The sequence below is a fragment of the Sceloporus occidentalis genome, unplaced genomic scaffold (assembly GCF_023333645.1).
Source record: "Sceloporus occidentalis isolate IW3139 unplaced genomic scaffold, rSceOcc1.0.p SCAF_53, whole genome shotgun sequence".
Lineage (NCBI taxonomy): Eukaryota > Metazoa > Chordata > Lepidosauria > Squamata > Phrynosomatidae > Sceloporus > Sceloporus occidentalis.
The window spans coordinates 52,613-78,979 of NW_028317033.1; the positions used below are offsets into that span (position 1 = coordinate 52,613).

General features: G+C 41.9%; 1 protein-coding gene and 2 non-coding genes across 4 annotated transcripts; 2 read left to right on the plus strand and 1 right to left on the minus strand.

The window, feature by feature from the left end:
* Positions 1–7,717: 7,717 nt before the first annotated feature.
* Positions 7,718–17,689, plus strand: NCK1 (NCK adaptor protein 1). 2 transcript variants are annotated; one of them, XM_089492083.1, is made up of 3 exons: positions 7,718–7,943; positions 15,387–16,096; positions 17,495–17,689. In XM_089492083.1, the coding sequence occupies exons 1-3, from the start codon at positions 7,718–7,720 to the stop codon at positions 17,687–17,689; spliced, it is 1,131 nt and encodes a 376-aa protein (XP_089348209.1). The 2 variants fall into 2 exon arrangements, with proteins under 2 accessions (XP_089348209.1, XP_089348210.1); XM_089492084.1 differs by lacking the exon at positions 7,718–7,943 and adding an exon at positions 9,492–9,525.
* Positions 17,690–21,478: 3,789 nt separating this feature from the next.
* On the minus strand, positions 21,479–21,551 carry TRNAK-CUU (transfer RNA lysine (anticodon CUU)). Its single transcript has one exon. It is a non-coding gene; the product is annotated as a tRNA-Lys (tRNA).
* Positions 21,552–21,659: 108 nt separating this feature from the next.
* On the plus strand, positions 21,660–21,730 carry TRNAG-GCC (transfer RNA glycine (anticodon GCC)). Its single transcript has one exon. It is a non-coding gene; the product is annotated as a tRNA-Gly (tRNA).
* Positions 21,731–26,367: the final 4,637 nt, after the last annotated feature.

Consider the following 26,367-nt stretch of genomic DNA (forward strand, 5'->3'; position numbering starts at 1 on the left):
TCAAAGCTAAAATAAAAAATCTCTATTTAAAGACAGAATATTTAAAAAAGCCACTTTAATAGCTTCAGAAGTTAATATGTGGAATAAGAGCCTGTATGTATTTTTGTATAAATATGCATTCCAAAAAAAGGAAATTCCTGTTCAGCCTGTAGAATTTAAAGAGAAGGTCTCCATCCCAGCTTTATGCACAAGCATGTTCTTTTTATTGAAACTACCTCTAACTTGTACATTTTGTCAATCAGCATACTTGTTCTATGTATATTTATTTTGTGTGTGTAATGGCAATGTGTCATAGCGTCTCTCCTTTTAAATAAACTTCCCTCCTGTACTTTGTTAAATCCCTTTATGCATTTAAATGTTTCTATCGCATCTCCTCCAAGCTATACGTATTGAGATCCCTCAATCTTTCCTGATAGTTTCTATCCCCAAGACCATTCACCATTTTAGTAGCCCTCTTCTGAACTCACTCTAGATTATCAGTATCCTTTTGGATTTATTTCCATAAATACCGTGTTTGTTCGATTATAAGACAAGGTTTTTTTTCAGAGCAAATGCTCTGAAAAATAACCATTGTCTTATATTCGAGGTCGTCTTATAATTCGACATCAAATAGAGGTCTGACTACAAGACTAAGATCCCCGCAGCGCTGCCGCTGGTGGATGTCTGTGCGCATCGCGCACACAACTTCCGCTGTTGCCGGCACTTCTTCTGGGGCCTCTATGACGGATCGCCGGCATCGCATTACGTTCCGGTGCTAATTCATAGAAGCGGAAGTGCCACCACTACACACCAAGGAATCTGAAGCACGGGGAGAAGTTGAGGGAGGGTAAGAGTGGCATATAGGGGATTAAAAAGAATATCGGGGAGGGTAAGAGCGGCATATAGGGGGGTATAAGCTATATCTGTTGGCAAAGTGGCATATCGGAGGTATAGGGGTATAAGGCATATCTGGGGGGCAGATGTGCATAACGGGGGGCAGAGTGGCAAATAAAAGGAAATAAAAACAAAAAATGCATTTTTCTCAATCATAGTTTTTATCAAATATGAAAAAATAGTTTACATGTGAATTAATATTTAATATAATACTTTTTTTCTTATAGGGTAGTCTTTTATATTCAAGCTTTCTTTTTTTTCCCAAATTTATATTTTCCCAAATTTTGGGGATCGTCTTATAATCGAGCAAATATGGTAATAACAAATGTTACGGGCATAACCTGGCGTGAACTTCTGCCAAAATAAGCGGGGTTTATGGTGATGTCAAAGAAAGGGAGGAAGTTTGCGCCAGGATATGTCCAATCAGGTGAGAGGACGTCACTGAAAGTGTCGCAATTTTCCTCTAAGGTGAACTGTCTATATTGATGTACAGACTAAAACCTTAATCGGTTCTTGTGTTGGATTCAGAATAGCTTTGTGGAAGCTAAGATGGTGTCAGATCCTGCATTATATGATACAATTCCTCTCCTGAAGGCCTTTCTCTTCCCTTCAAAGACTTCCTGAACCAGTCAGCAACAATCAGCAACTTAACAATAAGTGAGAACCTAGTGAGGAGGAATAATCATGTAGATTTTGAGAAAAAAGTAAGTTAAGAGATCTTTTGGTGTGTAAGGTGCGTTTAAAATACTAACGTACTTAACGTTTTAATCACATCTTCCATCCACAAAGCTCATGGGAATTTTGACACTTGGGTTTTATTGCCAAACCAGCGCATAAAATCAGACAAACCCTTATCATACAGATAATAAATACCGTATTTTTATATATATATATATATATATATATATATATATATATATATATATATATATATATATAATCGTATACAGCATTAAAGTTGCTGTGGATGTAGCAGGCGTTTTGACCCCCGGAAGTACAGTAAATGGCACCCAGGACGCTGACATCTGGTGTCATGCGATACATAAAAAGAAAAATGTTGCTGCTTCGTAAATATTAGACCTGGGGCCACGGGCTCTGTGTAACATACCTTTTGGGACATGCAAAAACGAATCCCCACTTATAATGCACACTGGGAAACTATCGAGCGTGACATTCACAGCGCTCTCTCTTTTGGTATTCTCAGAGAAGATATGGAAGAAAGAAACGCTTACTTGGTGGTCGCCGTCCGGCCTCGGCTTTGTGGGACAGCTTCCTGCAGAATCGATATCTTTCTGCTGCAGGGGGTGGTGAGCTGGGTCTTAATGACTTTACTAGAATCCTGGAATTGGTCGGAAACATGGTCAGGCTTCTCATTCATTGCAGGAACATTGAGAAATGATATTAATAACGCAGCAGGCCTTTATGCAAATGTCCCATTCAACTATCTAAACTGTGTGTGTGCGGGGGTGTGTATATATGTGTGTGTGTGTATATATATATATATATGTGTGTGTATGAATATTACTTATACACACATACACACTTTTAATTCTTGTGGAAATTGGGCTACTTTTGGAACCTTGCTTTTTTGTTTTAAAGAATGCAAATATTTCAAAATCCTATTTTGCTTCATTTGCAGATGGATTTGCTGCTGTAAAGACTGGGAGGAATCGGAGTTTCACTGGCTGCTGACCAGATTACTCTGTCAAGGTATTTATTAAGTAAAGTGTGTGTGTGTATGTATGTATGTGTATATATATATATATATATATATATATATATATATATATATATATATATATATATATATAAATTTTCTTGCTTTATTAGAATGAAAGGGACCCCTCAGCTTTCATATGCATTAAAGTTTGTTATCAAGGAGCACATAAAGTGGGCTTTTGTTGCTTTAATCTAAAAACCTGTGGGATTACCCCAATTATGTAAATTTAAAAAAAGCAGAAGATACAGAATTACTGGAGTAAAACCACATTTTATTGATACATTTTGGTCAGCTTGCATTTTCTTCTGATGTGGTGGTTTGTGGCTATGGCCCATACATTGCAGTCATTTTAAAAAGGGGTTTCTCTGAAAACGAATGTATCCCAAAAATAACATTATGAAATATCTTGCTATGAACGATACAAAATACCGTATTTATCGGCGTATAACACGCACTTTTTTAACTAAATTACAAAGCTGAAACCCTGCCTGCATGTTATACGCCGATGAATCCTAGAGCTGCACGATTTGCAGCCACGTCTCCCTCACTTCCGGTCCTGGGGAGGGTGCGTGTTATATGCCGGTGCGTGTTATACACCGATAAAGTGGTCATTAAGGTCAATGTTGCTAGAAAACAAATGTATTTCTCATGAGCCTGTACTTTTATTGGGATTGCGTAAGTGATTCAGGATAGCCGCGTGTCTGCCCCATCCATTAAATTCACTGTATGAACGTCTACCACTTCTGCTGGGAGACTATTCCACTTATCTACATCCTCTCAATACAGTAAAACATCCTTGCATTACATCTGGACCTTCTAAAAAGATAATGACCTTTTGTCATAACGCTTCTCCTTTAAAATAAACTTCCTGTACTTTAAGTCCCTTTATGCATTTAAACGTTTATCGCATCTCCTCCAAGCCGTATATATTAAGATCATTTAGTCTTTCTTGATAATTTCTATCCTGCAGGCTTTTTACCGTTTTAATATGCTCTCCTCCGAACTTGCTCCAGAATATTGCTATCCTCTTAGAGATGGAGTGTCCATAAATAACCTACGTCCATTAATACTCTGACCGCTGTATTGCATCAGAGCAGTTTTTTTTCTTTTTCTGTTTTTTGCAACTTTAGACAGTTTGCAAAACTTCCTGTTACTCTTTCTCCACAATACGGTGGAAAACCACAGGAAAGAGTTCTATTCGTCTGAATGCTGCATGCTTTGTATTTCACTGAATAATTAGCCCTGTGGACTAAGGGTAGAGATGTTGTTTTTACTACTGCGCTTATAAGACACGTTTTTTCTAATGGGACATGTCTCTTAAATCATTTTCATACTAACTAATGTTTTTTCACAGTACTCGCTCTACTTAGGTGCTTCCTGGTGCCTAAGGTTTGACTCTAACTCTACGGAGCCGCGTCCGGCGGCTCTATACGGAGCCGTTTCCCCCCCCGCGTCCGGAGGCTCTATACGGAGCCGTTTCCCCCCCCCCCGCGTCCGGCGGCTCTATACGGAGCCGTTTCCCCCCCGCGTCCGGCGGCTCTATACGGAGCCGTTTCCCCCCCGCGTCCGGCGGCTCTATACGGAGCCGTTTCCCCCCCGCGTCCGGCGGCTCTATACGGAGCCGTTTCCCCCCCGCGTCCGGCGGCTCTATACGGAGCCGTTTCCCCCCGCGTCCGGCGGCTCTATACGGAGCCGTTTCCCCCCGCGTCCGGCGGCTCTATACGGAGCCGTTTCCCCCCGCGTCCGGCGGCTCTATACGGAGCCGTTTCCCCCCCGCGCCCGGCGGCTCTATACGGAGCCGTTTCCCCCCCGCGCCCGGCGGCTCTATACGGAGCCGTTTCCCCCCCGCGCCCGGCGGCTCTATACGGAGCCGTTTCCCCCCGCGCCCGGCGGCTCTATACGGAGCCGTTTCCCCCCCGCGCCCGGCGGCTCTATACGGAGCCATTTAGCAGTTCATAAATTCTTCCAGTAAAGGTTATTGCCAGCTGGCTCCAGCTCTTGCTCTGCAAATGGGGCGGGTGGTTCAGACTAGAGCCCTGCGTGGGACTGCTTTTTTAATCCCGCTCCCGCTGATTTTTTGCCCAATCCCACCCGCTCCCGCCACATTTGTGGTCAATCCCACCCACCTCCTTACCTGAACTGCAGATTTCCTGCACAGTCCCGCTAGGCTGCCCTCGAGTTGCTCCCTCACAGCGTCTCTTCTCTTGCTCCACCCAGGAACAAGGCAGAGTCACAGGAAGTGAAGTCACATCATGTGACTCCGTTTTGTTCCTGGGCGGAGCAAGAGAGGAGACCCTGTAAGGGAGCAGCGCAAAGGCAGCCTTGCAGGACTTCGCGGGATTGCTGGGACCCGCAGGTACAGTACTGACCGCCCGCAGCCCCAGCAAGACCGCCCGCACGTTTTTTGGCGGGACCCGCCTCCCAATGCAGTCCTCTAGTTCAGACCCCCGGTGCGCATGCATGGCGTATACGTGCATTGATTTTAATAGGAGTGCTTTTCTGCCAACGACTGCTTCGGACAGCAACTTGGAGGCATTAATAGTCGGAGCGTGGAGCTTCACTCTTCTGTAAACTGCCCCTTTAAATATTTATTCCTTGTTCGTGGAAGAAACTTTTCTGTTGTGTGGTGGAGGCTGCCAAATGACTCCTCAGTCAACCGGCAAGTGAGGCTTCCGTTAAAGAAGAAAGCGGGTTACTGTTAACCTCAAGACTTCCGCTGGGGTGCGGAGGAAGATTGGCAGCTTCTCTTACTATACAATTGGCCCATGGAGCCCAACATAGTAGCCAAAGCAGTGTCCGCAGATTAGCTGACATGCATTGGGCGGCTATGGAGGGATCAGGATTTTGAAGTCACAGGGGCCATACCCAGCACCACATCTACACCCCCTCTAAAATCAGAGGTTTTTTTAGAATTACTGTCTTTTCCTCAATAAAATAAATGGACATTATTTGGCCAGAATGAGGGTGAAAAAATACGGGTAGAAAATCCACAAGTATGCCAATAATGCCATCGCCGCTCTACAGAGAGTGCATTATTGGCATACTTGTGGATTTTCTACCCGTATTTTTTTTTTTTTTTTTTTAGCATGATCATTCAATTTTAACCCCTTATGTGTACCTAAACTATATGAAAGCACAGCTATTGGCTACATTTTCTACGTAGTACCGGAGATTTTAAGCAAATTTAGCTTACATCACTTCTACTGTCTGGGGCAAAATAAGTAAAACCAATCTTGTAGTGGGTCTGCCCTAAGCTAAAGAAAAAAAACCCCTAAGATTTCCGCAGGTGAGTGCAAGCGGTAAATAAAGATTTCTCTAATTATAACCATATCAAAACTGTAAAAACTAGCCGGGACCCCAATAGGAAAAATGCTCCGACTCCAGGCACCTGATATGGTCTGTAGGCAACCTGTGGCTCTGGAAAAAAGTGGGTATAATGCCAGCCGCTCTATGATGACCTGTTCATTAATAAGATTATACGAGGAACGACGGATCAACTGCTCAGCCCAGAAGAAATGAGTGTTCACCTAAAGCAGCAAGAGGTTTCTTTACAGTAAGAACCCTCTACAGATCAGTAGATGCCTTTAAATAGGGTCTGGATGATGAATGAATGTATAATACACAGGGGGTATACCCTCGTATAACAGTGAAGTCTGCATTTTACTTGTTAAACGTATACGTTGCTTATAGGTTCTTGCGTTACGCAAGGTTCTACCTATATATAGATTTTTTTATTTATTTATAGCAGCTGCCGATCTTTGGCACGTGAGAAAAAAATAATTGAAATATTAGCAAATAAAAACAATCCTTGTCGCTGTCATAGAGGGCGAGAGGGGTCCCGGCCCACTTCCTGACTGCTGCTGTTGTTGTTGTCTGCCGATTAGCATCAGGAACAGGAAACTCAGAGACTCCTCTGCAAACAATGCTTTGAAAATACAGAGTATTGTCGCGCCTCTGCGAAGAATCTACAAGCAACCCCAGTGGGATCCGGCGATATTTATTTCAGAATATAAAGTTCCCGACGCACCAAATATCACGTTTTGTTCTTCAGAGACTAAAATATGTGGACAGCAAGTGACTTGGGGGCTATATACCCCTACTGTACATGCATAGATATTAAAGGGACATGCAGAATCCCCTTTTTCCACCCCAAGCTCCCTGCATGCGACGTGCTTCTGGCCGGGCAGCCTGGCTTCGTGAATGTGGTGCCAGGGATTTATTCAGACCTGTGTGCGCATGCATGGAAGGTGCTCCCATTGAGTTCAGTGGGAACGCTTTCCTGCCACTGATTGGCTGCTTAAAGCGTCAAATCAGTAGCAAGAATAGTCAGTCCATGGCGGAGGAGAGCAGCAACTATGGGTCAGTTCTTTTTAAACCAAATATATTAAAGTACTCCGAGTGTATTCTTCTTCTTTAATGGCACTTTCATGGAGATCAACCTACCCACACGTACCTGTCCCGGGGTATTTAAAAGGAGGCAAAAACGCACTGATGGGGGAAAAACTATTAAACGTTCGTGACTCCAAAGAAATGACTGTTTTTTCCTTGACTGGCCCTCATCCCTGCAATATGTATTTAAAGCATCTTCTTAAACTAGTCATCCGGCCCCTCTTCAGAGGCATTTGCTGGCATCGCTTTTAGTACCAAGCGCCATATAACCTTATAATGTATATTTTACAAACGTATAATAATACCAGGGTACGCAGGTATAATAAAGGCTCCTGTAGAATAAGACCTAAACCTTTATGGCCTTTACTGATCTGTGCGGTTCCGTGACATGCATGAATAGCAAGAATATTATTGAAACCGGTATGTTCTATTTTAAATACACACGAATACTGGATGTTTTCTCGTTTCCTCCTTCTGTATTTAATGGGGCTTCCCATGTCGTCGCTCCGCGTCTGAAATGATGATAATGCGCACGTGGTCATAAAATGGAGCATTCTTTTCATATGAAACATTGTTTTGACTCCAATTTGTATCTAGAGTTAAAGTTCTGGGCTACTCTAATAGCTTCCTAAACCATTAGAGAGCCTATTCTGTGCAGTTCCCCGCTTCATACATTAACTGCCTACTAATTCTGTCTTTTTGTTTGTGCATTCGTAGCTTCGGTATTCTAAGAAGATGACTGAAGAGGTGGTGGTTGTGGCGAAGTTTGACTACGTGGCGCAGCAAGATCAGGAGCTGGACATCAAGAAGAACGAAAAGCTATGGCTGCTGGATGACTCCAAATCTTGGTGGCGTGTTCGCAACTCTACGAACAAAACGGGCTTTGTGCCTTCTAACTATGTCGAGAGGAAGAACAGCGCGCGCAAGGCCTCTATCGTGAAGAACTTGAAAGACACTTTAGGTGAGTTCCTCTTTGGAATAATATTCAGTTTCAATGCTTTTGGCAGCTGCTTACGGAAAGTCATTCTCCCCCCCCCCCGGAGATGACTTTGCTGATGGCCTGAAGTAAAGCAGCCGTTCATTCGTTTGGGCTCCTGGCTGCTTTTCTTCAGGTCGGACTCACTTTCAGTGACCTTGAGATCTCCTACCTCAAAGGGTTTGTTGAAACCAGTGCGGACCACTTAAGGAGGCAACGTCAGTGCAGCAATAAACACACAAATGCCACGTCTTGGAGAAATTATCCAACATGCCTTGCTTTTTTGGTGCTAATGGGGCATCGTGATGGCATGTTCCGCCAGCACCTCAACACGCCAGCCCCCTGCTGCTGAGACAGGTGTGCGGCCCACATGACAAGCAGCGTGAAGCGGTGTATGTGTAGCAGTATGACCGCACCTGGAGGTTACTAAACCCTTACACTATCATCGTATTCACCAAGCAGACGCTGACGGCCTGCCAGGCATGTGAGATGTGCTGGGTCCTAAACCTGTTAAATCTGCCATTAAAACGACGTTAGAATGCAACTTCCACCATCATCAGAGTGATAAAATATGAAAGCAGGTGCATGGTATTTTATAAAGCACCATCATATTCCGCGGCGCTGTACAATGGGTAAATAACATAATTTGACTTACAGAAACGAGGTGAGGAGGGCCCGGCTCAGTCAGTGTGTTAAGATTCTGTAATTGGGGATATTTGTTTTATACTTTAGTATAATTCTGGATTATTGCTTATAGTCCTGTCCCCTGTATTAACAATCATACACGTCACATGCACCGGATCCATTTACCGGGGCTTGTAATGGGTACCTTTTGCATTTTCTCAAATAAATGGCTGCTACCAAAATCTAACCAAAGCGGCCTGTCTTCCCGGGGTAACGATGACCACCAGCGGGTTACAGACGTCCTTCTGATGCATGTATTTCGGTTACTGCACTTGGCACGCGGAAGGCAGGTGAACCCTATCCTGGGTAACCAAATCCACCTTGCCCCGGTTTCAATTATAATACGAGCGATCAGATCACCCCTCTGGCACGGTGAAAGTGGTTTGGCTCGGGGCGTTACCCTCCGAGTAACCGAGCTCGCGCTGCTCAAGGTGTTTGGACTCACGCCATGTAACGTTCCCGTATAGCAGTGATGAGCCGCGGCTGGTATCGGGGAGTAGTCGCCAGTGACAGCCTGCTCGTACCCATGGAGAGCTGCTACTGCCGTCACTACGGTAGCTGCGCATACCTATACCCGTCAGCCTGAAACAAGGCGTTATGGGAAATGTAGTCCTCGGTTACCTATTTAATAAAAGAAAAAGTAATGATTTTCAGTGTCTCGGTTGTATGCATAGGGTTAAACGAGAAAGGGCTGTTCCTAGTTTTGGCCCTCTTCCCGTTGGTAGAAACGGGACATGTGAGGTTTTTTTTTTCCTTGTCCAATTTCCCTCCCCACCCCTGGGGCAGGAAGTAGGTCGTGTTGGATCGGGGAGGGCTGGTCAGTCAGCGATCGGGGGCAAAGTGGGAAGAATGAATCTGCCGAATCTCTTCAAGCACTGGTTCAGTAAGTCCAGGGCCCGATTGGAGCCTCGCTCTCTCCGTGTCTTGTGTACGGACGGGGGGGGGGGGGGCCCTCTGTCACTTCCAGTGTAACCGGAGTCAGCTTCGGAGAACCGCTCCTTTGTTTGCGGTGTTTAAGATGTCAGATTGTACGGGGCTGCTCTGCCAGGGAGGGGGCTAACGAACGTTTATTATTCGGGGTTATCAGACGCTGCTACAGTCGCGTGACGTCAAAGTTCTAATGTAGTTTCTGAACGCAGACATGTGATGTCATGTTTGTGTCCTGCTTTAGAAGAAGCCGTTAACGCTTGAGAAGGGGTCAGATCCACAATTTAAAGCGGAACCTCTGCCTACAACACACCCTTTTCCTAGTTTATCTGTAAGGGTTTAGTTTTGGTAGATTGTAAGCCTGCAAGTCCAGGGCCGTCTTCTCCTGTCTTCCGATTTGTTACTCTGGCTGTCAGATTGTATGTTGTCCGTTTTTAATGTTGGTTATTTTGTAACACAGTGGAATCTGTAGGCAGGCGATGGCTTCTCTTCTCCCCTTTTCCTGTTCTCCGCTTCATTCTGATGTCGCCAGAACTAAATCTGTGATTACGTTGTAATAGCGAGAAATAAGTTCAAGTTCTCAGGATGTACATGAGAACTGTTTATACCGGTGTATTTGTCTTTACTGGGAGGGTGGTAGATATACGGAACAGCTTCCCGACAGAAGTGGTAGGGGGCTAATACAGTGAGGGAATTTAAACTTACATGGTATAGGCGCTCTCTTGAATCCAAGATGAGACCAAGGACTGATTAAGGTCGGGCGAGATGGGCTGAATGCATATAATCTGCTGTCAGACTCTATGTATGTACTGTATATTGTTTTCTTTTCCCACTAAGGTTGTATTAAACTGAACTGTTAGATGAGCTTCTGCAACACAAACAGCAAACGCTGATTTCACATTGAAATGGAGACTCGCACCTTAATCTTTGGTCTTGTCTTGGATTGAGGAAGGCTTCGTGTCTGTCCCAAGCGTATCCGTTTGGTTATAAAACAATAATATATGACAGAATATGTCTGGGTGTAAGCAGGGCGCTTGCCTATTGCTGGAGTATTAGTATAAATGTGAGGTCTGTCGTGGATCTCCGCTGGATGTGGTCCTTGTCAGCAGCGAGGGGGCTGCAGCTTCCTAGAAATGTTCCTGTTGTCCCTTTTTGGAGTATTTGTGGAAAGCGCAGGATGTTCCCACTTGTTGGCTTCGCGGTCACGTAGGATAAAGCCAGAGCTGTATCATTTTGAACTTGCCTGTTAATAATTGAACTCCCTGTCAGAGCAGATTCCACTAATATGGGGAAATGAATTATGCCAGCATGGCAGCCCCCAGGTAGGTGAGCGTTTTCTTGCCAACCCAAAGCCAGCAGTCAAGTAGGAAGCTAACTTTTCATCTGCTGCGGCTTTATCTCTGTAAACAGGATACATCTGCAGACCTCAGGAAAGGTGTATAGTGGGGATCTCTCAGCCTGGAGATGAATGATATTCATTTCAGCATGGAGCTGATGATGATGACCTGTTTTTCCTCCCTTCTAACGCCACCCGGTTGGAAACTCAGAAACAAAGAGAGAGAAACAAGATAGTTTTTTCAATTGTGGAGAGTTTACCATAACTTCTCGGGGGGGGTGCTTATTATACCCGAGTACTTAATACTAGAAGAATGCCTGCATCTGGTCTCCTGCTCCCTCACGTGCAGGAAAATGATGTGAGGACTGCGAGCGAGCAGGAGACCAGACCTGCCACCAGCTGCTGGACCTCAGGGGACGAGCCTCCTCCTAAGCTGCCAGTTCTGGCACCGTCAGGAACACTGAACCTGTATTGGGGAGACCCGTGAAAGTTTGTCCAGACCCTCTTAAAGACTGACACCTCACCTGGTGGGTGTTGCTGATCATAACTTTTGGGATTTTTCTGGTGCAATACCTAACCAGTAACTCCCCTGCAGGCATGTTTTCTTCATATTAAATGCCATATTGAAATGGCTGCAAAAGAAAGCCCTGACTGTTTCACCTATATCCATACAAATCATATATGGTTCTTCATTCACAAAACAAGGGATATTTATTATTTGGATATTCTTCTCTGTATGCCTGGAGTCGGGGTGCATTTTTCCTGCTGGACGGCAGACCAGTTGTTGGAGTTTTGCAATAATTAGATTTAAGAGAGAAAAAAAATAATAAATGAGCGCATCTGTCTTCTCAAACCCAAACCATAAAGCTTAAAAGTAACAAACCGGAGTTTACCATTATTCAAGAGATATGGTTGTACGTATATGGAGAATTCATACGCAGCCTATGATGGTCACAATACACTATATAGCACATATAGTCACCTATTCGAAGGGATTAAATACATTGGGGTGAATGGATGTTTAATATCGGATGGCATACCACCTCCCTATCTCTGATCCCAGCATGGTAACCGGGATCGGCATGTATTATCCCCATGCAAGCCAGATCATCTCAGTATGTCAGCCAGTAGCATGCAGGCACTTTAGATCAGCATTTGGACCACATACTTCGCGGGCAGTCTAAGGGTTAATTATACATATGATTAATGTTGAATACTCAAATGGCTTCCACAGAAACCGTTTTAAATCTCCGTGTGCACAGAATCTTTCTACCCTTGTGCTCGCATAATCGAAAGGACATGAGAAATGCGTAGCCTTTAAAATCCCAGAGGATAGCTTCCGAAACCACGTTTCAGCTCAGAATTACACATGGAACACAACAAGTTCCTATAATGACATGTGTGCTAATAATGAAATGTGCATCCTCTAGATCATTATATGATCAATGGATTTCCCAGGATGTCCCCGGTACCAGTTTGAGATTGGTTTTACTTTGCACGTGGATAGCATGTTATCTGACACATTCAGCCTTTTCACGTGCAATAATTCCAAGAATCTTGTTTCGCAGAGATAAGTAGTTTTTTTGTTTTATGTAGCATATACTTTTTTGTTGTTGTAACAGACACTTGTAACAAAAAGGAAAGGTGTGTGTAATGTTTGAAAGGGGGAAGCATTTTATTTTATTTTAGTTTTTACATTTTTCATTTGTTACTGTAATTTTTATTATATAGTTTTTTTCCCGCTCTGATCAGCCAGTAGGGCTCTTTACCCTTTCACTGATGATCGCAATGCACGCGATCAGCCAGCAGGGGAAGCAGTCGGACACTTACTGGAAGAAAATACCAGATCATGTGAACGGGGCACTCTTTATATATAACGGTGTACTGTGATGTTAAACGTGAAGGAATATAGCAGTGAAGGCAGCCAATAAAGTCGGGACTAAAGGGAATCTCGGCACCTTCTTTGTAGATGTACCTGTATGTTCATAGGGGAGTGAAGGGTTAAAGTACCTTGGGTATAGATGTTTACACACTTTTTTTCTTTTGCTGAAGGATAGGTAGTTGATATGTATGTAACTAGTTGTGAACAGGGTTCAGTATGTAAAACAAAATAATGCTTATAAAAGGGGGATGGGCATGTATATATGTCTGACCCCACTGTCAAATGTATGGCTGAAAAGTTATGTGTAATCATTATTTCTATGCATTAAGCTGACATTGGGATAAATACGACAGACTAAGCCACTTTTGCATGCAGACACACACACATATATATATATATATATATATAAATCTAACACTTTCAAAAAGATGGTCAGCACTCCAGGTCTTTAAATAGACAATTTCATTTTATTCAAAGTCAAGTCGACGTTTCAGTCATTTCTGACTTTCATCAGGACATCGATGTCCTGATGTCCTGATGAAAGTCAGTAATGACTGAAACGTCGACTTGACTTTGAATAAAATGAAATTGTCTATTTAAAGACCTGGAGTGCTGACCATCTTTTTGAAAGTGTTTTACATGGAAACTGCTGGTTACTAGCACCGGGCTTGGAATATTTGGAATGGTGTGCAATGGACTCTGTGAGTAAATATATATATATATATATATATATATACGCACATACCGTATTTGCTCGATTATAAGACAAGGTTTTTTCAGATCAAACAGAGGTCTGACCATAAGACTAAGATCCAGTTCCCCTGCAGCGCTGCAGGGGACCTGGATCCTCCTGTCTGGTAACCCCCCAACTTACTGACTCCCCGGTGTGTTGTCCGGGTAGCGGGTAGACGTCTACGCGATTCACGTAGGCAACTTCTGCTGCAGCCGGAAGGAGGTGCGGTTAGCAGCAGGGGTTGTCTGCGTCCATCGCGCTTACACCCTCCGGCTGTCAGAGAATTCCATGCACTACTCTGACAGTAGGAGGGTGTATGCGCCATGCCCTTTAACCCCCTTAATGCAACTCTGCGCCATAATATGCCTTTTAACCCCCTAAATACCAGAGTGGCATATAGGGGTATAAGGCATTTCTGGAGGCAGGGTGGCACATAGGGGGTCAAAAGGCATATCATGGGGCACAGTGGCATTTAGAGGGTTAAAAGGCATATCATGGGGCAAAGTGGCATATAGGGGGGGGGTATAATGCATTTCTGGGGCAGATGTCCATAACTGGGCAGGTTGGAAAATAAAAGGAAATAAAACAAAAAAAATATTGTTCTCAATCATAGGTTTTATTTAAAAAAAAAAAAAAGTTTACATGAATTCAAATTTACCGGTAAAACTTTTTTCCTATAGGGCCGTCTTATATTCAGGCTTTTTCTTTTTTTCCTAAATTAATATTCAGATTTTGGGGGGTCGTCTTATAATCGAGCAAATACAGTATAATCTTTCCAAGCAACACGTGGCACCATCTGGTGCTGAATATTCCATAGGTCCCCGTCAGTTTTGCTCAACTGGAGGATCTGCCGAGGCTTCTCTTTCTCAAGAAAGCAATTGTTGTGTTTCTTTAGAGGATAGAAGCAGGATGCCACTAAACACAACAGGAAGATGCCATTAAAGCTTCTGGATGGAATATTTGAAACTGTTCCAGAAGCAGCTGAACAGCATCCGGCTTCATCAAAACACAAAGACCAACGCTCCAGCGTGTTTAGACTGATTGTTTAATGCAGCCTCACTGCTGAGCATAGAATTGTACTAGTGGGTGCCATTGTTCATAGCTTCTATTTAATGACAGTGTTTTTAGTGCCACTCTCGCTTCAGGCCTGTGATGGGAGCCAAATTATAGCTTGTTGTTAGAAAGCACCATGGGAGAGACAGGTTGTAACTAGCTATTTATCACCTCCAACCAGGGCTATTGAAACCGGCAAGGGTAATCGTCGGGATAGTCTGCCGATTTAAGGTTTAGTACACTTAGACGCATTCTCCCATTACCACTAGATATTGATTTTCTGCGGGTACATCCTCTCCTTGTGTTACAGGAGACCCCACGCCTATCAGTGTTATTGCACATACCATGCTATTTTTGCAACGATACATGATTTATTTTTTTTATGCTATTTGAGGTATCGGTATTTAGGTGACCTCGCAAAACGTGGCATGTTACGATCTTAAAGAATCCAGTGTTACCAGCTTCTGAAATAGCAGAAGATCTACAACCCGCAGGACAGTAACAAAAGGGGAAAATAGCTGAATTATGCCTGGTTCTTAACATTTGCATATATTTATCCTTCCTGATTTGCATGCCCACTTTCAAAAAGACAATCCAGGGGGGTTTTCTTTGCCCCATGAAGTATGATATGCGAAATGGCTGGGTAACTGTAGTCCATTTTTAAGTAGAACTTATAATTTACATATATCTGCTATGCGCTGAAATTTGCGTTGTTTGTTAAGAATACTATCTAAAAATCCCTACCAATTCTGTACTTAAGTGTTTGACCGATTCTTCTTTTATAATGCATTTTTATTTTTTGGTGTGTTTTAGGTATTGGAAAAGTAAAACGGAAACCAAATATGCCTGATTCTGCAACCACAGCGGATGATAGCTTCCCGGATTCCGAACGTCTGTATGATCTTAACTTACCAGCTTATGTCAAATTCACGTATAATGCGGAAAGGGATGATGAGCTTTCCTTGGTGAAAGGAACCAAAGTCATCGTTATGGAAAAGTGCAGCGATGGCTGGTGGCGAGGTAGTTACAATGGAAGAATGGGCTGGTTTCCCTCAAACTATGTTACAGAAGAGAATGATAGTCCTTCGGGTGACCAGATGGGCACGTTGTCCGAGAAACTGGCAGCAGTTGTCAATAACCTCAACAATGGTCGATCGCTCCATGTGGTCCAGGCTCTGTACCCATTTAGTTCATCCAACGAGGAGGAACTTAATTTTGAGAAGGGAGAAGTGATGGATGTCGTCGAGAAGCCGGAAAATGACCCAGAATGGTGGAAGTGTCGGAAGAGTAATGGTCTTGTGGGTTTGGTGCCTAAGAATTACGTTACTATAATGCAGAACATTCAGCCCAGTTCTGGTTTTGAGCCTTTACCACCACGCTGTGATTATATTGGGCCTTCTGTTACTGGAAGGTTCGCTGGCAATAAATGGTATTACGGAAAAGTCACACGACATCAAGCAGAGATGGCGCTAAATGAACGTGGACTTGAGGGAGACTTTCTCATCAGAGACAGTGAATCTTCAGTAAGTCAATTTCCAAATTTATAAAACCGTGTCCTATATGACTTTAACTTTATGTCGTGATTACATTTTTGGTAAGTGAGTATATAGACCAGTTGTTCCAACCTCAGTCTTCAAGACCTACTACTAAGACCTACTAACAGGGACACAACTTGGCAATTACCCTATTCTGTTCGAATAGGGCAATTAATAAAGCCAGGACTGTTGGTGTGTCAAGGGAACTGGGTTGAGAACCAACTGCTATAGCCTTTCCACGTTTTTTTTTCTTCATAGAAACATAGGTTCTTATCTTAATATCTAAGCATCTTCTTTAATATTTTTTCAGCTAATCTAACCTGCCATGTTATTCCTGCTGTAAAAACCTCAAACCTTGAGTCTTATGCCTGCCCTATGCATGTTTAAGCCCCTTCCCTGTATTTACTTCTACCGCTTCTGTTCCAACTGTCTACCTCCCTCTCAGTGAAATAAAGCTTCCTCATATAGCGTCTAAGCATCTGGCCCTCTAGTTTTATACAAGACTATACATTTCTGAATTATATGTACATTGGTGTTTAGTTAAGGAACTGTAATGACCGTAGGAGACTTGCCAAAGTTACATTAAGGTTAGAGCGTGTTACATAATTACATTGGGAGATGTTTAGTGTCCCTTTATAATGCGTAGTAAATGAAGTAATGAAGGGCGTTAATGCCCAACTCACCTGCAATCACCCAATTTAGGTAATGGGGCCCTTAGGATTCCAGGGACGCAACGATAAACTTACATGAAATGGAAACAGTGGCTTCTGTACTTAAAGCCCCCTCCACCCTTTCCACTATGTGGAACAGGATATTTTAGGGGGCGTAGGTTTGGGGTCTTCATCACAGTACAAAGTGTACTGAGCTTTAGAAGAAGAGGTTATTGCATTAGATTGTTACAACAGGGGAAATTAAAACTAACAACATTAACCCTTTAAAGACATAATTTTACTTCCCCGGAGCAATCAGGTTAGCAGAAGCCACTTCTGTGCATGTCAGCTGTTGGATCATTCTTTGCAGAGCCATTCATTAATGCATGGTTTCCAATTAATGAAAAACCAAACTACTTCTCCTGAACAAAAAAATAATTTGTGTGGTTAAATGCAAAGACACTATTATGATTGCAGGAAAGAAAGTATTGAAACCATACAAGTCACACACACACACACACACGTAATATATATTTTTTTTCTTTTTCTTTCATGGTTAGTAGATGTCTTAAAGAACAAAGTAATGGAAATGAAAACCAATCAATGCATTTATTTTCCTGTTAAATATTATATCTAGATGTCATTCATTATGTATATATAATATATGTTAATTTACTGCAACCAAGTATCCCGAGCTGTTCTTGTAATATATTTCTTTTTTCATTACTTTTTAAAGCCAAACGACTTTTCCGTGTCATTGAAAGCCCAAGGAAAAAATAAGCATTTCAAAGTGCAGATGAAAGACAATGTGTACTGTATTGGCCAACGCAAATTTGCCACCATGGAGGAGTTGGTAGAACATTACAAAAAGGCCCCTATTTTTACGAGTGAACAGGGAGAGAAACTCTATCTAATCAAGCCATTGTCTTGAGGATGCTGCATGGAAATAGAGGGAAGGATTTCCAGGATTGGTGCATTTGCTGAAAGACTGAAGATGAAGGCTGGAACTCACCAAACGAACCAAAGGCATTTTGGCCCAGTAGCTGTCAGCACCACCTTTATCACTATTAGCTCTACCCTGAGATTCCCCTTTTTTTAGAATTTGAGTATATGTTTTATTTGCCATCACACCCTCTGTATTTTCTCCAACCCCCCCCCCCCCTTTTTTTTTTCTACATTATGCCTTACTATTGCAACATATCAGATTTGGTGTAGATTTGTGTAACTGTCTGTAAGCTGTTGTGTCCTAAGCAATGTGACTGTGGGGTTCGCCAAGAAAAGATCCTGTCTGATATATCGCATCTACATGCTGCTTTTTGGTGTAGGCGGGTTTCTTCCAAAAAAAATGTTTTTCACGTTATTCACTCCACGCTATGAACTGAGTTTTAGAAGCGTTGGCCTGGATTGAATGCCGTTTCCACTGTGGATATGCTTTTGTCTCTGTCCCACTTCCCTGTACAATACTTCTGGACTGGTACAGCACCTTTTCTTGTCAGCAGTAAAGTGGGGTGTTTCCTAAATGTTATATTTCTTGTTATTATTCAAGACATTTCATATTTATTTGTTACATTTCAAGTTAACTGTTGCGTAAGCTCTTAAAATGTTGACATGCAGGTCATTTACCTAGCGGAAATTTATCGCTTAAAATTGTTCTTTAAAGGGCAGACATAATAAATGTGCAGGAATACACTGACCCCCCCCCCCCCCAAGAGTGCTTGATCATTGTGTGTTGATCTAAACGTAATGGCTGCATATACAGGTAACTCATCCCCTTAAGGTGTGTGTGTATGTATGTATGTTATATATATATATATATATATATATATATATGTGTGTGTGTAGAAGTGTCTGCCTTTCAGAGCATTTTTTCTAAATATACTTCCTTTAGGTCAAAGGGCTGTCCAGCAAGTAATTTGTGTCAAATCTAAATCGCCACCAATAAAAAATGCATGTTAATCACAAGGACTCCTGATGTGGTTTGGTACTGGATGTCTTTTAATGATCTGTGATACCACACACTGGACATTATGCATTATATGAAGATATGATATATAGCACTAACGAGATTGTGGACACCATACGAGTTATACAGGTAATACCGAGTATAAGACAGTAGGTGTGGAGGGCCCTGGTAATTATCTGTATGTGTGTTAAAATATATATATATATATATGTATATAATATATTATTATTTGTCATAAGTAAGAAACAGGACTGGCATTTCTAGGGCATGACAATAGTTTTCTATTGACATTTCTCAACAAGTGAATCACTTTTTAATAACATTTCTTGTAAGCATCTTTGTAAGTGAAGTATTGTTTCATGACTATGTATAGTAAGTAAACTGATCATAAGCCTGTGTCATTTGTTAGAAAATGTGCCCAAGCTCCTGGTCACCCTTAGTCACGTGTCATTAAGTTATTTCAGATGTCACCTGAATTTTCAGTTTTGATTTAGCGATACAAACTGCCTCCTTTGAGAGCTTGTGTGGCTTGCTTTCTGACATAGTTGTATACGTATTCCTTAAAGGTGTAGCTGCCATTGGGTTTTACAAAAGAAATTAAGATCCATTAGCAGGTGGTGGTCGCTAAACATTAAATTTTCCCTGTCAGCTGAGGTCGTCTCATCAACTTCATTAAGTGTAACAAAAAAGCCAGGCCCAGCAAACTTCTCTTGGGTGAATGGCATTATATTAGACCAATTTGGCTAGATGTTTAAGACACAAGCAGAATCTCATTGGAGTGCACCCTTTACTTAAAGGAACAGTGTGTGTGTGTGTGTGTATATATATATATATATATATATAACGCACAATTGCTCTATTCACTAAAGTAACTAGTCCAAACTTTAGAGCACATGGAGCAGATAGTAGGAGGTGTGTGTTTTCCATATCCAGTGGTAGTAGGTCTCACCGCTCAAACTAAATGAGCGGTATTCCTAAGGCATACAGGGATTAGTATTGCAAATATAATTTACTGATTACTGAAAAAACCCCCATCTAAGCAGGAGAGTCGGGATATTTTAGCTTGCCTGGAGATGTATAGTTTAGTGAATAACGCCTCTAAGTGCCAAACGGGGTTGAAAACTCAGGCTTAGAGGCTGCAACTTAGATTCGTTTGGAAAGAGCCTCAAGACCGAGATTCAAGTTGTTGTTTTTTTTTTTTCTTCTAAATCATTATGAGAGCTGCACTTTTAATGATTTTAATTCTGAGCCATTACAAGCTACATGTGACATAGATCAGGAACATTTTCTTTCAGCGTACTGTATTAGATTTCTTCCAGTTGTGATATAAAGTGTTATGGAAAATGTGTCATTTTCATATCATGTGTAATAAAAGAATATGAACTTTGCTCAGTGCATTAGGATATGGTGTTGCCCAGGGAGGGTAGCAGACTCTTTCAGAGTCACAAACGGTCCTGTTTTCGATATACTTTATATGTAAACGATCAGTAACGTTACATGTTAATTTATAGACATCCCAAACGTGTTAAAATAGTGACTTTCCAGCTGTGTTTGTCAATCTTTTCAAATGTTTTATGCTGCATGTTTTTTTAAATTGCCTTCTGAAAAGTAAGTCAGGTTTGAACGTAGACAGCTCATGTGTTGGTAACAGCTTTATTTCTCTCAAAGAATCCATGATGTCTGTATGGGATTTGTAACTATTATAAAATATTGACAGAACATACATAGCTTTTATGAATAAAACATGTATACAAACCTGTTGGATCTGGTTGTTATGGGGAAAATACAACAGTTTCAAGAGAAAACATCTGGATACATTTTCACGGTGGAGACGGCAACCTATTTTGGCAAAACTGGGAGATGACGCACCATCTTTGGTGACCTGCCCCTCCTCTGTGCCGCTGGTTATCACCCCCACTTGCCCATTTATACTCTGGAGGCTGTGCCGGGATGTAATATCCAGCTGGGTGGGCTCTGCCCAAGGTAGGTACGTTGCCAATGTCACGTATTATCCTTCTGCTTCCACATGCACTTAGACTATACCTGCTTACATTCTTTGAAAGTACCAATAATTACAAAAGAAACTCCAGTAAATTAAAATAGAATAACACTTTAAGCTGGCGTGTAAAAGCAAGGTTTCCTCTTCATGTTGTAAGTTAAACCTATTGTGGATACAATAAAATGATGGCTCTGGAAAGTTTATTTCCTTTACTTACTACAGAAGAATGAATGCATTTTCACAATATAATGGTACAAAATCACTTAATTATTAATAATGTGATCTGTACAATGGCAAGTGTGTTTAAATAAGGTAATCTTTGTTCTCAGTGTGTTTTTTTTTTTTTAGGGTTTTTTCTGTAAATGCACATTTTTATATGTATTAATACATATATATCTATATTAAGTTATGTTCTGTCTACCTTTGTGCTGTGCTGTGGGATCTGTTATACAATTGTATTAATTATTGTTTTATATAAGGAAAATAACTTAAGTAGGCAGTTATTTCAGATAGAATAATTATACTTCATTATCATTGCAGCTACTTTCACTTCAATATAACTAATATTACCAAAGAAAACAAAATGTTGGTACAATCTGTTTTGTTTCCTTAAAGTTTTAACTCAAATGCTTTAAAGATGGCTAGAACAAATGTTTACACATCGTGAAATTAAAGGAAGACTTTTTAAAAAGTGATCACAAGTTAACAGCACAAAATAGTGAAAAAGGAGGGTCTTGAGAGAGAAAAAAAAAAGTTACCGCCCAACGTGGGGCTCGAACCCACGACCCTGAGATTAAGAGTCTCATGCTCTACCGACTGAGCTAGCCGGGCTGTTATAGGATTCCTTTTCTGTCATCCCGTTTGGAAGAATTCTATTCCTCACACCAGATGGAATCTCACTTCCTCATGCTAAAAGAAACGAGTAAAGCATTCATAAAAGCATTGGTGGTTCAGTGGTAGAATTCTCGCCTGCCACGCGGGAGGCCCGGGTTCGATTCCCGGCCAATGCAAGAAGTTTTTTCTTCTTCCTTCCTCTGAACACACTCGCCCTACATTTATTAAGTTACAATTTTACCAAATGTGTGGTAATAAGAATATTTCATTTTTCTATATGAACAGGCTGGTATAGTTTCATAACTTTAGTTTATATAACCACAGCTATGGTCTCCAAATAGCTTAACAAATGAATGTGCAATATTTGTGTTTGTATGATCCCATAGCTATTTAATCTATAAATGGTAATTATATATATAATAATATATTCTTGTAGCATGACATTAGGTAACATAATAAACTCCTTTATTTTCTGTTTTCCTGACAAGTCAAAGCAATTTGCTGCACAATTCAAATAATCAAAGGGTTAAATGAGTGTCATATTTTACAACATATTAAATGAATGGTTTGTCTAATTCCAGATATTTAGTTGCATAATATTTCACTCAAACCTAAGATTGTATGATTTATTTATGTCTTCCTCTTGAATCATGACAGGCAGGCAGGCAGGCAGGCAAGGACTTGCAGGCATTACAGTTGTTGAACTTTTTATAACAACATCTGCAGTCATGCGGCACTTTACTGCACAGCTTGAAGAACCAGTAAACCACAGCATGGAAGCATATGTAGTCTTATGACATCACGTGGTCACATAAAGCAATATCAAAGGGGAGGCTTTCCTGGAGCAGTCGTGAAATTTGAGAATCAGTTCATTTTTTCATTCCTAATGAAATGCTCTTGCTCCATCTGGCGTCAACCAACTCCGCTCCACTCAGATGTTTTTTCAAGTAGATTTAACTTTTGGGTAAATGTAGTGAGAATTAATTACTTTATGAGCAGACCCTCATTGACAGTGAGAAAATTACCCATTTAATAGTTAAGGGACAACGATTGTATTATTGTGTCTAACTAATCGTAGCGTCCAAATGGTTCTGATAACACGCTTTGGGAAAACATTTCTTGTTATGGGGGAGGGGTAAAGATTCTGAAACGATGATCGATATCATTAACTCAAAATGGAATGTAGAGTCAGCTCCAGACTTTGATCAAGGCACTTGCTTATAAACCAAAGTATGTGCGTCACTCATTCGCCTGACTACGAGAGTTTAACGCAATATGTCACTCAAATGTAAGTTTGGGTAAAACATGTGGCTTTCAAAATCAAACAATTTTTAAAGGAGGGATTAAATGATCTCATTTGCATTGTTCACCCATGGATGGAATTATAGGAGAAGGAAGTGGGCAGTACCTGTAGTTATTCCTTAAGTGTTTGAAAGTGGTGATTAACTGCATCCAGGGCTTTTCTCTTATTAGAGGGATTTTTATTTATTATTATTTATTGTTTTATATAGCGCCATCAAATTCCGTAGCGCTGTACAATGGGTAGACAGGACATAACAAGTAGTATGTTACATTACAAATTGACTAACAGAGACAACAGGTGAGGAGGGCCCTGCTCAAAAGAGCTTACAGTCTAGAGGGAGTTGGGTGTATTACACAATAGGCAAAAGTGCCGTTGTTAGGGATAGACCAGCCACACTAGTAAAAGTATTGCAGGAGAGGGACTAGGAAAGGTGAGCTAAAGGAATATGGGAGTATGGGAGGCCGTCAGTGTGCTATGTTGTAAGCATCCTTAAAGAAGTGGGTCTTGAGGGATTTTTTGAAGGAATAAAGGCAGGGGGAGAGATGGATAGACCGGGGGAGGGCTTTCCAGAGGATAGGGGCAGCCCTTGAGAAATCTTGTAAGCGGGCATGAGAGCTAGAAATCAGAGGAGAGGATAGAAGGAGATCATTGGATGAGTGGAGAGACCGGTTAGGAGTCTATTTAGAGATGAGTGAGGAGATGTAGGGAGGGGAACCGCTGTGAAGGGCTTTGAAAGTAAGAGTAAGGATTTTGAAGTGAGTCCTGAAGCGCACAGGCAGCCAGTGAAGAGACTGACAGAGGGGAGAGACGTTAGTAAAGCGATGGGAGAGGAAGATAAGTCTGGCAGCAACGTTCATGGTGGATTGTAGAGGGGTGAGACGGTTAAGAGGGAGACCGGCTAAGATAGAGTTACAGTAGTCAAGACGGGAGATAATCAGGGCATGGACAAGAGCCTTAGTGGCATGCTGCGTGAGGAAGGGACGGATACGGGCAATGTTTTTAAGATGAAGGCGACAGTTTTTAGAGACAGACTGAATATGGGGTGGGAACAAAAGGTCGGAGTCAAGGGTGACACCAAGACAGCGTGCATGAGTAGACGGGGAGACGGGATGGAAATGAAAGTGCGGTGTGTGTGTACATGTGTATGATATTTTGCAATGTGTGTCTTTTAAAAGCATAAGAGCATTTACTCACTCAGGAGTGAAAGAAAAATGGAGTCCTACCACCTTAAGGATGCAGCCAGGAGTACCCGCTGATGTCGTAAACGGTCCCGCTGATGTCAATGGGTGGTCCCGCTGATGTCAATGGCCATTCCTGCTGACCCCCTTTCCGCATGCCGGAAGATTCAGGTGTTGAACTGGAGAAGTGGCAGGTATGATCTTAATGCATAATGGACATCACTAAGGAAATGGAGATCATAAGGCTAATGAGTGCCGACTGACCTTCAAAATTTGTTTTAAATAATCTCTGGGAACCAAAATGTTGAGATACCTGTAAAGAAAGAATCCAGAAAGAAAGAAAGGCAGTATAAGCACGTTCCCAAAGTGACTTGTTTCTACAGTCGAGGAGATATGTGAACATAATCGGACTACGTGTAGCCATGCTACACGTAGTCAGATTACCCAACAGGGCCATTGGCTCCCTGTTATGTGGCAGAGGGGCTGCGTCCATCCTGGACCTGCCACCCTAGTCTCTCCTGAAGAGGGAAACCTAGGGATGTACGTCAGGCGTGAATAGGGACAGCTAGTAGCGAAATACAAGGGTGGCTACTAAAAATATTATTATTAATTTAGCTTAACACAGAAAATGGGGCCTCTGGGGTTTTGAAAGGTTATAAAAATGGAATTGAATTACTATATCTTGTAATATAATAATTAATAGATCTATTTAAAAAATAATGAAACTTACATACATGTTCATACGTTAAAGTATTTCAATTGTCCAGGTAAGCATTTTCATTTTGATAGAATGTTGTGTTATTGCACAGGCATGTCCCTAGGTGGCACCCTGTGATCAGAAAACACTATACTGAATATAGGCATGGGCTACTGGGATCATAACGCTTTCAAGAGACCAACTAATGACAACTTCCTACACACATACACACACATTCTTGATTTTTTTCTGTACTTACCGTATTTTGCTCGATTATAAGACGACCCTGATTATAAGATGACCCCCCAAAATCTGAATATTAATTTAGGAAAAAAAGAAAAAGCTTGAATATAAGACGACCCTATACGAAAAAAGTTTTACCAGTAAATGTTAATTCATGTAAACTATGTGAACTATTGTTTGTTAATAAAAGCTACGATTGAGAAAAATATTTTGTTTTTATTTCCTTTTTTTAAAACCTGCCCCCACAGTTATGCACATCTGCCCCCAGGCTTGCGACTCTGCCCCAGAAATGCATTATACCCCCCCCATATGCCACTGTGCCCCACCCTTACGAAAAATTACTGCAGTTTTTCTGAAGTAATACTGCTGTTTTTTGGACATGAAAAAACTGCAATACTGCACTTTTACTGCAGTATTACTGCACATTTGCTGCAGTTTTACTGCATTTGTACTTCACTGTACTGCAGTTTTACTGCACATTTACTGCACTTGTTTTTTTATATTGCAAACCTACAGTTGTACTTCAATGTACTGCAGCTTTATTGCATTTGTACTTCCGTACAAAAATAACTGCAGTACAGTGAAGTACAAATGCCGTACAACTGCAGTAAATGTGCAGTAATACTGCAGTAAAAGTGCAGTATTGCAGTTTTTTTATGTCCAAAAAACAGCAGTATTACTTCAGAAAAACTGCAGTAATTTTTTCGTAAGGGCATGATATGCCTTTTAACCCTCTTAATGCCACTGTGCCCCATGATACGCCTTTTAACCCTCTATATGCCACTGTGCCCCATGATACGCCTTTTGACCCCATATGTGCCACTCTGCCTTCAGAATTGCCTTTTACCCCTATATGCCACTCTGGCATTTAGGGGGTTAAAAGGCATATTATGGGGCAGAGTGGCATATAGGGAGATATAAGGCATTTCTGGAGGTAGAGTGGCATTAAGGGGTTAAAAGGCGTTTTTTACAGAGCACTCTGCCTCCAGAAATGCCTAATGCCCCCCATTTAACACTCCCTCCCCCTCCCTCCTCCAAACTTACCGGTGCTGACTCAGAAGCACCGGTAAGTTGGGGGGGCATAACACAGGAGGATCCAGGTCCCCTGCATCTGAGTCCCCGGTGCTTAGTCCGGGCAGCGTGTAGAGCTCTACCCGATTAGAGCTGCAGCGGAAGTTGTCTACGCGAATCGGGTAGAGCTCTACACGCTGCCCGGACTACGCACCGGGGACTCAGATGCACAGGTAAGTTGGGGGGGGGCAGGAGGATCCAGGTCCCCTGCATCGCTGCGGGGGATCTGGATCTTAGTCTCATAGTCAGACCTATTTGAGCTCTGATTATAAGACGACCCGGATTGTAAGACGAGGGGTATTTTTCAGAGCATTTGCTCAA